At 48.5% G+C, this 13,485-nt stretch overlaps 1 protein-coding gene across 1 annotated transcript; it reads right to left on the minus strand.

Annotated features, from left to right (window-relative positions):
• Positions 1-2,969: 2,969 nt before the first annotated feature.
• LOC121852004 (carcinoembryonic antigen-related cell adhesion molecule 1-like) lies at positions 2,970-8,441 on the minus strand. Its single transcript, XM_042346121.1, has 3 exons — positions 8,351-8,441; positions 7,857-8,171; positions 2,970-3,454 (listed from the first exon to the last, which is right to left on the minus strand). Exons 1-3 carry the CDS (start codon positions 8,400-8,402, stop codon positions 2,970-2,972), a joined length of 852 nt encoding a protein of 283 aa, XP_042202055.1. The 5' UTR covers positions 8,403-8,441.
• Positions 8,442-13,485: the final 5,044 nt, after the last annotated feature.

Below are 13,485 nucleotides of genomic sequence, written 5' to 3' on the forward strand. Positions count from 1 at the left end.
CCACGGATTGCCACGATCCACCGATACTCGGTAGCTAATTTTCGTCTTCTCCTACCATATAGGTAGCGTCAGAGCTTTTCACGTCTTCCAGACATCTCAAAGCTCTTCACAGAATACACTGTAAGTGAATTGACTGTTTATTTGTGGGCGAAACGAGGCAACCAATTTTGCACAGCAATGTCCCACAAACATTGAATCACCAAATAATATTTTTTTTTCTTGAGGGATTATTGTCAGCCGTGTGGAGTAAGGACACTTTCACCCTTCCAGGAATCAAACCCCGGTCTCTCACTTGCAAGGCGAGTGCTCTAATCACTGAGCTCCAGGATTCCCTACAGGACTGACCTAAAACTAACCTGTCTCTAATACTGACCAGCGTCCGACCCTTATACTGAACAACATAAGGTTCGGATGAGACATTAAATCCTGCCTTCTGTCCAGATGGACGTTAATAATAATCCTTGCATTTGTATTAGCTCCTTATCATGACTTCGAGACGTCTCAGAGCACTGGGCGAAACGTGGCAACCAATTGCGCACAGCAGTGTCCCACAAACAGTCATGGATTGAATGATAAATGTATTATTTGTTTGTGTCCCTGAACAATACAGTGTGTCAGCCCGGCTCAATTATTGGCACTCTCACAATGATCAGAAGGTTGTAGTTTCAAGCCATTGTTAAGGACAATGTAAGGATTATTACCCCCAGAAAAGCAATCCGCCAATTGACTAATAACCAGGTTCCAACTTACTGCGAAAGTAAATAGCGGTGTGTGGAGTAACGAAACGTTTCACCTGCCGGGAATCAAACCCCGGTCTCTCACTTGCGAGGTGAGCGCTCTAACCCCTGAGCTACAGGACTCCACTATTCGAAAATAGAATGGAGTTCCTTCTCCTGGTGTCCTGGCGACAATCCTACAATAAATCAGCCACTCACTCCGAGGCAGTTGGTGGGGAGATTGCTGTGCGCAAAATTGGTGACCGTATTTTCCCAGAAAATACACACAACTATATCACTTCACAGTATCCTATGAAGTGCTTTGATGTGTCGGTGATGTGATAAAAGTGCCATATCATGCAAAGATTATTCTCATTATTTATAATGAATTACGATCCACTCAATTTTCCTTTAGAGTTTAAAGGATTTTGAATCAACCCAATTCTGTAAATGTATGAAAACAGACCAAAGGGGAAAACTGAAGGGATGAGAGAGAGAGAAGAGAGAAAGAGAGCGAAAAAAAGAGATGAGAGGGAGAGAAGGAAACAGAGAGATAGACAAGAGAGAGTAAGGGAGATTATATAAGGAGGGTAATAATTCCTTCAAAAAATAATAATAAATTGGTCATTCAATCCACGACTGATTGTGGGACACTGCCATAATTCGCCCACAATATATAGTCAATTCACTTCACAGTAAATTCTGTGAAGCGCTTTGAAACGTCTGAAAGACGTGATAAGGGGCTATATCAAATGCAAGGATTATTATTATCAATTATTATTATAGACAAGAGAGAGTAAGGGAGATTAAGAGAGAGGGAGACCAAGAGGGAAATAGTCAGACAGAGAAAGGTGGTGACAGACCAAATGGCACGTGGACAGATTTTCGGAGTTTTAGCATTCTCCTCCAAGGCACACAATCATCCAACACAATAATTATTAATAATCCTTACATTGGATATAGCACCTTATCATGTTGTCGAGATGTGTCAAAGCGCTGCACAGGATTAATGTAAAGTGCACTGATATTTTGTGGACAAATGTAGGAACTATTTTATGTTCAACAATATCACATGAACAGTTAATGACCAATTTTATTTGGGGGAAGCGCTCTGAGACGCGACCCGACAGGAGGGGTGCTATATAAATGCAAGTTCTTCTTGTTGTTAGCGATGAAACTCAGAGAGAGAAACTCCATTCTGTTGTCAATAGTACTGTGGGATCTTTAATGTCTATGTGGACAGTCACAGGACTCTGGTTTAACGACTCATCCGTTAGTACCTCTAACTCCTCCGGCTCCGGTCTGCTCCACATCCCCCGCCCCAACTGCCCGACCATCCCCTCAGCCTCTCAGCCCCGAGGCTCTGGAACTCTATCCCCAGTGCCTTCGCCTCTTCCTCCCTTTCCTCCTTCGAGGCCGGTCTCAAGACCTTTCTCTTCGACCGTACCTTCAGCTCCACTCTCGACTCTCTACCCCCTCCTCGCTCCCTCCCTTCCCTCCCCTCACCCTGACCATTTCCCCCTCCTCGCTCCCTCCCTTCCCTCCCCTCACCCTGACCATTTCCCCCTCCTCGCTCCCTCCCTTCCCTCCCCTCACCCTGACCATCTCCCCCTCCTCGCTCCCTTCCCTCCCCTCACCCTGACCATTTCCCCCCTCCTCGCTCCCTCCCTTCCCTCCCCTCACCCTGACCATCTCCCCCCTGCTCGGGTCCCGACCCAACTGTCCAGCGCCTTCCCGACGTGAAAAGCGCTCTATAAATGAAATTGTTGTTGTTGTAACACATCACACCCCAGCACTGCATTGCAGTGACAGCCTCGACTATACAGGTTCCAAGTTCCAATGTGGGGCTTCAACCACAATCGTCTGATTCAGAGGCAAAAGCGCTGCAAACTGAGCCATACTGACAATGAGGGCAATCAAACTCCACCACAGTTATCAGAACATAAGCACAAGATCAACTCCTAATATTTGTTTCTTCAAGTATGTCAGTATGTTATGCCAATCAGACAGAGCATCATTGGGCCTGGATAAAAGAGTGGCAATATAATATAAATTTGCATCGGGGTCTTCTGTGAATCACATGGAAACTACTTTTCAACTTCCACTCTTAATTCTAGATTTTCTGATGTTGATAACTGTTCATAACTTATTAAATTACAAAACCTCGCTGCCTGACAAGTGTAACTCCCACGGTCAGTCGGGCTTATTTGATCAATGGTGAGCTGTGGAGTTGTGTGTGACAGAACGGTGCCATTATATATCCATTGATACTGAGCTTCTGGGTTTGACTGAGCAGAACAAGACAATGTTAGAGAGTCTCCAAGTTCTGCTGAGTGTGTCCAGTGATTGTAAGCTCAGGGGTGTCTGGTCCATCTGCAACAGACGCAAGAACGGCTTCTTTATTACCCTGAACGTAAAGCATAAGATTGAAGCCTTATTCTGAGAGGCGGCTGAGTACTGACACGCAATGCTCAGTGTGTAGCTGCCGGACTGAGAGCTAAAGCTGTTCTTTGCCTCACACCGATACGTCCCACCATCATTTCTAGTCACACTGATGATGGTCAGGGTGGCATTATCCTGGGAGATTGTGATCCTGTCATTGCTGTGGAGAGCTCTCTCATCCTTAAACCACAACCGTGACTCAACAGTGCCTTTAACATCACATGTCAGTGTCACATTGTCAGTGTATTCTATCGGGTTGGGAATGTTCTGTGTTACGGTGACGCTGGTGATTTTCTCTGTAAATAGAATGATAATAGAATCATACAATTATAAACCAGTTGTTATGCTGAACTTTTTGACAGTTATTCTTTTGGTTTCTGTTCTGTTTTAATAGTGCTGTAGCTCATTGTGCAATTCTCTTTAAGGGGGTCCTGTTATAATATATAATATGGTTATAAAATATTGGGCAGTTTCCTGACTCCACACACACTCACACACCTCTGTTTGTCTATCAGTGAGTAGAAACCCGGTTGTTAGTCGATCGGTGGATCAATTTTCCGGGGGTAATAATTCCTTCAAAAAAAATACTAATAATTTGGTCACTTCAATCCATGACTGTTTGTGGGACACTGCTGTGCGCATTTGGCTGCCGTATTTCCCCTACAAAATATTCAGTCACTACACTTTTCAGTATATTCTGTGAAGCGCTTTGAGACGTCTCGAAGACGTGATAAGGCACTGTATCAAATACAAGGATGATTACAGTATCATGATCTGTTTGCCACATACCAAGGACTGACACAGCGGACCTTTATCAGGAGAATTCTAACCCCATCAGAAGGCATTGCTGGAGTCCATAACACTGTAATCTGCCTCATAGCGCAGTGTGATCAGCAGTGTGATCCCTCTTTCCAGATCACCTCTACACTAACTCTCTGACAAGGCTTCCCCCCTTCCAGCCTCTCAGCTCACACCCTCATCCCCAGTACCAGGCGGCTTATCCCGGGAAACTCTTTGGGACGTCCTCCTGACGTGAAAGGCGCTAAACCAAATGCAAGGATTATTATTATTCATAGTAATATTTGTGGCTGAAACGTAGCAACCAATTGCGCACAGCAGTGTCCACAAACAGTCATGGATTTAGTGACCAATTATTTTTTTGTGGGGGAGGATTATTACCCCAGAAACCGATCCGACAATCAACTACCAAGTGGGTTCCAACTTACTGGTGGGTAAACAGAGATGTGTGTGTGTGTGTGTCGGTGTGTGTGTCTGTGTGGTGTGTAAGTGTTTGTGGAGTAAGGAAACCTGCCTAAGATTTTGCCCTGACCTGACCCGCCTGGGAATCAAACCCAGGTCCTCTCGCTTGTGAGGCGAGTGTGCTATCAAATCACGATTAATGGCTAATTATTCAACATACAAGTGGCCACATGTGGTTATGCAATTTCAATAGAATGGTAAATGCTTTCAGGACACGAGAGAGAAAATAGGAAAACAGCCCATACTGTATATCTATAGGGTAGAAACACTATTTCTCTGCTTTAAGCAGCTCAGTGACATGAAATGGAACCATCAGATCGGGAGCAGATTGTCCATTTGTCCGGATATAAAACATTTGTGTGAAGATATTCATTTTAATTTTCTCCCTAAACTGGTGACGAGGTTAGTGGCCAATAACCCGGGACAGGAGTGGTACACAGACAGGTTATTGTTAACTGTAACTGTTACTACATTGTCGCTGTTTTTAAATGGCCTGAGACTGGGGTCAAACTCACAGTGTAATTTCCAGAGTCCGTCTCTGTCACTGATTTCAGCCGAAGAGACACGTCGGTGAGAAAGTGCATTGACTGTATAGTTTGTGGGCGTTGTAGGCCGAGTGCGTGTAATTCCCACTGTCAGCCCTCAGTATAGCTGGAGAGCTATAGTCAGGGGTTTGTTATCCAGACTTAGGACAGTCCTGTTGTCAGAGCTGATAGTTTTATTGTCTTTCAACCATTGATATGACACGTCTGTCCCTGATGCAGTGCACGTCAGCCCCACAGTGTCATTATATTCTACTGACTGCGTGACATTGGGGGTAACAACAATATTGGAAACAGATTCTGTCAAAACACAGGAGAGTATTTACATTCTGTGCATCACATTCTGTGTAAAATACAACAGTTTGTTGGAATCTCAAATCAGTTAAAACATCAGCAACAACAACTTGCATTTACACAGAGACTTTCCTGTGGGGCAGCGTCTCAGCGTTGGCAGAGTTTGGGGCTGAGACGGGGAGAAAGGGGAGTGGACCGTAGGCACCGTCAAAGAGGAAAGCCTTCAGGTGGGATTTGAAGACGATTAACAACAACAACAACTTGCATTGATACAGCGCTCCTCACGTGGGGAAGCGTCCCGGAGCGCTTGGTGTAAAGAGGAAAGAGGAACAAGGGGCGGAGAGGGTGAGGCCGGGAGTTCCAGGGGCTCAGGGCAAAGTGGCTGAAGGTGGAGCAGAGGGTCAGGGGATGTGCACAAGGCCTGAGCAAACCAAGCGAAAGGGCTGGGAAGAGGTGTGAGGTGTGAGCAAGTTGGAGAGGTCTCAGGCCATCAAGTGATTTGGCCATGAAACCTCAGTGATCGGTTTGTTCCTGAGTTCAACAACACGGCTCATCATAGAATCATAGAATCGTACAGCACAAAAAGAGGCCATTCAGCCCATCGAGTCTGTGCAGCTCTTTGAAAAGAGCAATTAATGTCAATCCCACTCCCGGCCCTTTCCCCATAACCTGCAAACCCCTCCTCCTCAAATACCCGTCCACCGCGTTTTTAAAAGTAGTTATCGAATCGGCCTCGACCGCCCTTTCAGGCAATGCGTTACAGATTCGAACAACTCGCTGCGTGAAAACATTTCTTCTCACCTCCCCTCGGCTTCTTTTAGAGACTATTTTGAATCCCCTCATGATTTTGAAAATGTCATCCAAAAGAAATAGATTCTTATGTTTTTCATCCCAACCAAATGTGTACTTTCTGCATTTACAGCATTTACAATATGATTCTGGTGTCAATATAAAATATTCCAAAACAGTACTTGTAACCAATTATTGTAACCAATAACTGTCCATATCATCTTTATTAATCAGCAAGACCGTGAGCAACAACTTTCCTGCTGTGTTCACCAACAAATAGCAACAACAACTTGCATTTAAATAGCGCTCTTCACACAGGGTAGCGTTTCGGAGTGCTTAACACATACCGTCAAAACAAGTCACAGTAAATCCACTTTGAGATAAACTCCTGAAATGAGAGACGAAGGGAGTGAGGAAGGCAGTTCCAGATCCTCGGGGCACAGTGGCTGAAGGCACGGCCGCCGAGGGTGGAGCGGAGGAAAGGTTTTGAAGTTCGGTGATGGGATTGTTTTAAGAAACGATGTGGGGAAGATAAAGAGCTGATATTCTGAAAGGATTAAACTGGACATTGGCACCACCTCCGTGTTTGGATAGTAAATAGTAAATCAGTGTCAGCCTCGACTGTAAATCCTGACGTGAGGATTAATCTCACAACCTTCTGATCACATAGAGATGTTGAATACTCTATGAAGCCATTCAGTCCATTGTTTTTATGTCAGTTTCTTTCTTCTCCAATAAGCCATCCATCCTCATCCCAGTTCTCCTCTCTAACTCTCCAATCCCCTTCCTCTGTGTGTGTTAGTCTAAATCTCTATTGTAAATACTCCTAATCAACTTTTGCTCAAGTCCTGTAGCTCAGTGGTTAGAGCACTCCCCTCGCGAGCGAGAGGACCCGGGTGGCTGACACATACCGACAAATACACAGTCACCACACTTTACAAGAATTCCTATGAAGCATTTTGAAATGCCTCAATGACGTGATAAGATATTATATTAAATGTAGGGCTTATTATTTTTTAGTATAACATTAGGACAACGTGGGCCAAATGGTCTCCTTATGTGCTGTAATATTCTCTGAGCAGTAGTGGAGGATGGACAAATACTGTGTTTTACTGTTTTGTTCATAATAATAATCCTTGCATTTGATACAGCGCCTTATCATGTCATTGTTCTTGACAGGATACACTGTAAAGTAAATCTACGGGGTATTTTGTGGGTGAAACACAGAAGTCAATTTCCACAACAGTGTCCAACAAACAGTCGTTACCAGTTTTTTGGGAGGGAGAGGGATTAGTAATCTGGAAAGCGATTCGCCAATCGACCAACAGGCGGGTTCCTACTTACTGCTCAGTAAACAGAGTGTGTGTGTGTGTGTGTGTATATGTGGTCAAGTGACCTAAAGTTTTGCCCCGTCAAACAATCAAATCCAGGTCCTCTAGGTTTGGGGGGAATGTGCTATGAATTCATGAATAATGTTCCACTCGGGTGAGGTACAAGTGACCACATGTGGTTATGAAACTGTATTCCAATAGAATAGTTAAATGCCTTCAGGACACGAGAGAGAAAATAGGAAAACAGCCCATACTGTATATCTATAGGGTAGAAACACTATTTCTCTGCTTTAAGCAGCTCAGTGACATGAAATGGAACCATCAGATCGGGAGCAGATTGTCCATTTGTCCGGATATAAAACATTTTGTGTGAAGATATTCATTTTAATTTTCTCCCCAAACTGGTGACGAGGTTAGTGGCCAATAACCCGGGACAGGAGTGGTACACAGACAGGTTATTGTTAACTGTAACTGTTACTTACCCTCCACCTTCAGGGTGACTGTCGCTGATTTTGAATCGACAGAGACTGGGGTCAAACTCACAGTGTAATTTCCACTGTCGGTCACTGTCACTGATTTCAGCCGAAGAGACACGTCGGGGAGAGATAACTCAGCCCGGCCTTGGTAATTAGTGTTTACATCTACTCTATCCCCGATCCACTGAAGTACATTCCTGCCATCGAAACTCCAGCTCCCGCTCCTCACCACACCAGACGGTTTCACTGTAAACACAGCCGTACCTCCGGCTGCTGCTGTAATGGGATTCTCTGGTACAGTGATGGTGAACTGTGCTGTAACTGGAGAGAGAGAAAATCCCATTAAGGACAGCGAGACATCGGCTGAATACACATCGACACAGTCCGTCCTGACTGACGGCATCTCTTGTAGGGACGCGGTGAGCAAGTTCTCCTGTCTCTATCGTTAGATCATCTTAAATAAACTCCCAACTGAGAGCGAGTGAGAAAGTGAGACTCACCCACACACACACAGCAGCAAAGAGCAACTACCCCGAGTCGTGCTGTCTGCATCCTGACCTCAGCCTATGTCCTGGTCACTCAGTCACTGAGCAGCCGGTGTCCTGGTCACTCAGTCACTGAGCAGCCGGTGTCCTGGTCACTCAGTCACTGAGCAGCCGGTGTCCTGGTCACTCAGTCACTGAGCAGCCGGTGTCCTGGTCACTCAGTCACTGAGCAGCCGGTGCTGGTTACACTCCGTCAGTCAGTAGAGCTTTCTCTTCTCTCAGCTCTGCACTTATTGAGCAAATAGGAAGTAGGGAGTGGTCGGGAGTCACTGCAGTGTGGTTCCTGGTCGGTGATATGAAATGGTTTGGGCATTTCAAGTCAGAACAGGGTTTGCCCAAAGCCCAGGAGCCGGGACATTGTGAGCTGCCGGACAGCAACACGGCAGCCGTTTGGATCTTTGTTCATTTCATTTTAAAATTAGTTTCCAAAATGCTTATGATAATAATAATTGTAATAGTCCTGGCATTTGATACAGCGCTCTCGAGACGTCTCAAAGTACTTCACTGAATATAATGTAAAGTGACTGTTTTGTGGGTGAAACGCTGGAGCCAATTGGGCAAATCAGTGTCTCACAAACAGTGGTGGATAATGTGATCATAAACCTTGCACTTGGTAGCGCCTCTTTCACATGAGGAGAACATCTCAAAGTGCTTCAGAGGATTTGTCACTGTAAAGTGTAGTGACTGTGTATTTAGTAGGCGAACGTGGGAGCTGATTGAGGCTCAGCGACGTCCCACAAACAGCCGTGAAGTGAAGGACCAACACCATGAGGTGAATGACAGCCGCCTGACTGCCCAACAAAGGGCTTCATGTCATTAATCGACATAGAAACTCCGGGTTAGAAATCAAATGTGAATTACTGTTTCCCTGTGATTCCCAATGACACCACTCAATTATTCCATCAACGTTACAGTGAGCAACAGCCCCACCGTCTGTCAGAGCAGCGCTGTTACACAGTGACAATCAGCTGCTTCAAGAGGGAATATTGAGGGGTAAAAGTCTAAACATTTTGTGCCGATCACAAGATCACAAGATCACAAGATCACAAGATTAGTTTGGATCAACAAAGGCCTTTTGGCCGTCTGATCTCATCCCTTCAGCTCAGGCGCCCAACCAACACTTTGGGATGTCCTCCTGACGTGAAAGGCTCTATATAGACACCAGAGACCCAGAGACATTTACAGCACAGAAGGAGGCCATTCAGTCAATCTATCTCTGGGAATTTCCATGTGTAGGTGGGATGCACGGAATTCTCAGCCTAACACAGAGCCTGGAGAGGGCCGGAGTGATGGGTACAGGGTTTAGTGTGTGATAGGGAGCCAGTGGGGCCTGGCGAGGGCGGGGGTGATGGGGTACAGGGTTTAGTGTGTGATAGGGAGCCAGTGGGGCCTGGCGAGGGCGGGGGTGGGTGATGCGGTACAGAGCTTAGTGTGTGATAGGGATGTCTCGAAGGTGTGATAAGCGCTATATCAAAGGCCAGGATTATTATTATTATTATTCAGGTATAAGTGTTTGCTCCTGGTCAAATTCTATAGACTTTTCAGTCACACTGAGCAGAATATGATCACAGCTCAGCCAGAGATTGGCAAATAAAACAACATCAAGTAAGGCTGTAAGAAGACTGTGCCAGTCCTGCTCGTCACTGGGCGTACAGTGTGGTGGGCACTGCCCAGCCCTGGGCTAACACTGTGGTGGGCACTGCCCAGCCCTGGGCTAACAGTGTGGTGGGCACTGCCCAGCCCTGGGCTAACAGTGTGGTGGGCACTGCCCAGCCCTGGGCTAACAGTGTGGTGGGCACTGCCCAGTCTTGGGCTAACAGTGTGGTGGGCACTGCCCAGCCCTGGGCTAACAGTGCGGTGGGCACTGCCCAGCCCTGGGCTAACAGTGTGGTGGGCACTGCCCAGCCCTGGGCTAACAGTGTGGTGGGCACTGCCCAGCCCTGGGCTAACAGTGTGGTGGGCACTGCCCAGCCCTGGGCTAACAGTGTGGTGGGCACTGCCCAGCCCTGGGCTAACAGTGTGGTGGGCGCTGCCCAGCCCTGGGCTAACAGTGTGGTGGGCACTGCCCAGCCCTGGGCTAACAGTGTGTGGGCACTGCCCAGCCCTGGGCTAACAGTGTGGTGGGCACTGCCCAGCCCTGGGCTAACAGTGTCCTTTTGCCCTGAGGCTGACAAGCCATTGGCGCTGGGGCTGCAGTAACCTCTCTTGGGGAGCAGCTAAAATTGCCCTTTGTCCTTTCTGATGAAAAGTTCCTTTGCACTGAGCCCAGTGAGTGGCTTTGTTATTTATTCCTTATTTAATGAACTTTGTTCTCAGCCCAAACCAAACTTGACTTGGACCTTTGACACAGGGAGTGAATCTGGGCCCCATATGGACTGTGCAATGCTACGCAGTGGGGGTGGGGGGAGCTGGAGCCAACCCACAGCGGAGTGTGGGGCTACAGGAAGAGTGTGTGGTGTTGGACCAGTGAGATCCCAGTCCTGAGTTCATAATCTATTTGTTGTGCTTACAACCCATTACCCCACTGGGAGTGTTGCTGGTGTACTTGGAGCAAACTGGGAACACCCTGGGGTGCCGGGAACACCCTGGGGTGCCGGGAACACCCTGGGGTGCCGGGAACACCCTGGGGTGCCGGGAACACCCTGGGGCGCCGGGAACACCCTGGGGCGCCGGGAACACCCTGGGGTGCCGGGAACACCCTGGGGTGCCGGGAACACCCTGGGGTGCAGGGAACACCCTGGGGTGCCGGGAACACCCTGGGGTGCCGGGAACGCCCTGGGGTGCCGGGAACGCCCTGGGGTGCCGGGAACACCCTGGGGCGCCGGGAACACCCTGGGGTGCCGGGAACACCCTGGGCTGCCGGGAACACCCTGAGGTGCTGAGATATATCCTTTGTGTTTTGCCGTCTTCAACCTTGAGCCCTGTAGCTCAGTGGTGAGAGCGCTCACCTCACACGGGAGAGGACCAGGGTTTGAATCCCGGGCCGGGCAAACACTGTGCAAGTTTCCTTACTCCACACACCTCTGTTTATCAGCAGTAAGTATGAAGCCGGTCCTTAGTCCATTGGCGGATCACTTTTCTGGGGTTAATAATTTCTTCAAAATAATAATAACTTTGGTCCCTTAAACTACGACTGTTTGTGGGACGTCGCTGTGTGCAATTGGCGCCGTGTTTCACCCACAAATACACTTTACAGTATATTCTGTGAAGCGCTTTGAGACATCGAGAAGACGTGATAAGGCGCTATATCAACTGAAAGGATTGTTATTATTATTATCATCAACAAATGACATTTACACAGCGAGTTTCACGGCGGGAGGACGTCCCAAAGCGCTGGACAGTCAGGGATTTGGACCCGAGTGGGGGTGGGGAGGAGGGTTTGGGATCAGGAGGGGGTGGAGGTGGGGAGGGTGGGGGTAGGAGGGTGACTGAAGGTGCGGTTGGTTGAAGAGGAGGGATTTGAGCCGAGTCTTGAAGGAGGTAAAGGAGAGGCGGAGAGACTGTGGGATGGAGTGCCGTACAACAACAACAACAAGATTCCATTTACAGAGCGCCTTTCACGTCGGGAGGACGTCCCAAAGCGCTGGACAGTTGGGTCGGGACCCGAGCATTGGGGGGAAATGGTCAGAGTGAGGGGAGGGAGTGAGGAGGGGGAAAATGGTCAGGGTGAGGGGAGGGAAGGGAGGGAGCGAGGAGGGGGCAAGTGGTCAGAGTGAGGGGAGGGAGGGAGGGAACGAGGAGGGGGGAAATGGTCAGGGTGAGGGGAGGGAAGGGAGGGAGCGAGGAGGGAGTGGAGAGTCGAAAGTGGAGCTGAAGGTTTGGTCAAAGAGAAAGGCCTTGAGACCGGCCTTGAAGGAGGAGAGGGAGGAATCGGCGAAGGCACTGGGGATGGAGTTCCAGAGCCTCGGGGCTGAGAGGCTGAAGGCCACCGATGGTCGGGCGGTTGGGGCGGGGGATGTGGAGCAGACCGGAGCCAGAAGGACGGAGGGTACTGGCAGGTAGGGAGGAGGAGAATAGGTCGGAGAGGTAGGAGGGAGCGAGGCCGTGAATGGCCTTGTAGGTGAGGATGAGGATCTTGAATTCGGTCCTCTGGGGGATGGGGAGCCAGTGGAGGCGAGCGAGGGCGAGGGCGAGGGTGAGGGCGAAGGTGAGGGCGAGGGTGAGGGTGCGGGTGGGAGTGATGTGGGCGCGAGGCCTGGTACGGAACAGTAGATGAGCTGCAGAGTTCTGAATGACCTGCAGTGTGGATGTGGACCAGAGTTTCAGCCGCGTGAGGGGTGAGGTAGTGCCGTAGTCTGGCCATGTTCCGGAGGTGATGGAAGGCGGTGCCGGTTGTGGTGCGGATATGAGGGAGAAAGGACAGCTCAGGGTCGAGGGGAACCCCGAGGTTCCTGATGGCTTTGAGAGGTGGAGAGTGCGGCCTTCGATGCTGATGGTGTCAGCGCCTGAGGTGCGGAGGCGCTGACGTGAGCCAATCAGGAGGGCCTCAGTTTTTCGCACGTTGAGCTGAAGAAAGTTGTCTCTCGTCCGGGACTCGATGTCGGACAGACAGCTGTCAGGACATCGGGGGTCGTGGAGTTGAGGGTAGAGGAGGAACGGTAGAGTTGGGTGTCATCCGCACACATGTGGGAGTGAACCCCATGTCTGCGGATGGTGTCACCACAGGGGGAGCATATAGAGGGTGAAGAGGAGGGGACCGAGGACAGAGCCCTGAGGGACACCGCACGAGACAGTGCTGATTTAATCTCCAAACCTTATCAGTGCTGATCACCGGTCAATACTGGAACATCGATTGGACATTTAAATGCTATGAAATAAGAGTTTTGTTATCTGGAGACTCAAAGTCAACAAAGCCACGACATTCACTATCAATGTTGTATTTTATCAGTCAGATTTACATCAATAACCACATGATCTGAATAAACAAAGCCAAACCTCCTCTAAATAAAGCTATTGGTGAGATTATAGTGTATTTAGCATTGCACTGGACTTTATTACTAATCACTAAGAAGTCTCAAGCGATAGAATCAATAGTCCCAAGTGAGGGGCAACAGTGTCCTCCTGTCTCAGTTGGTGACACTCTCAGCTCC

This window comes from Callorhinchus milii, unplaced genomic scaffold, assembly GCF_018977255.1.
Source record: "Callorhinchus milii isolate IMCB2004 unplaced genomic scaffold, IMCB_Cmil_1.0 Scaffold305, whole genome shotgun sequence".
NCBI classification, from domain to species: Eukaryota; Metazoa; Chordata; class Chondrichthyes; order Chimaeriformes; family Callorhinchidae; genus Callorhinchus; species Callorhinchus milii.

Excerpts from the sequence above, each read along its gene's own strand:
- LOC121852004 (XM_042346121.1), bottom strand. The coding sequence starts at position 8,402 with ATGCAGACAGCACGACTCGGGGTAGTTGCTCTTTGCTGCTGTGTGTGT. Across the intron at positions 8,172-8,350 it reads TTGCTGCTGTGTGTGTGTGG|TTACAGCACAGTTCACCATC; the intron begins GTGAGTCTCACT and ends CTCTCTCTCCAG. Across the intron at positions 3,455-7,856 it reads AGTCACCCTGAAGGTGGAGG|AGAAAATCACCAGCGTCACC; the intron begins GTAAGTAACAGT and ends TTCTATTTACAG.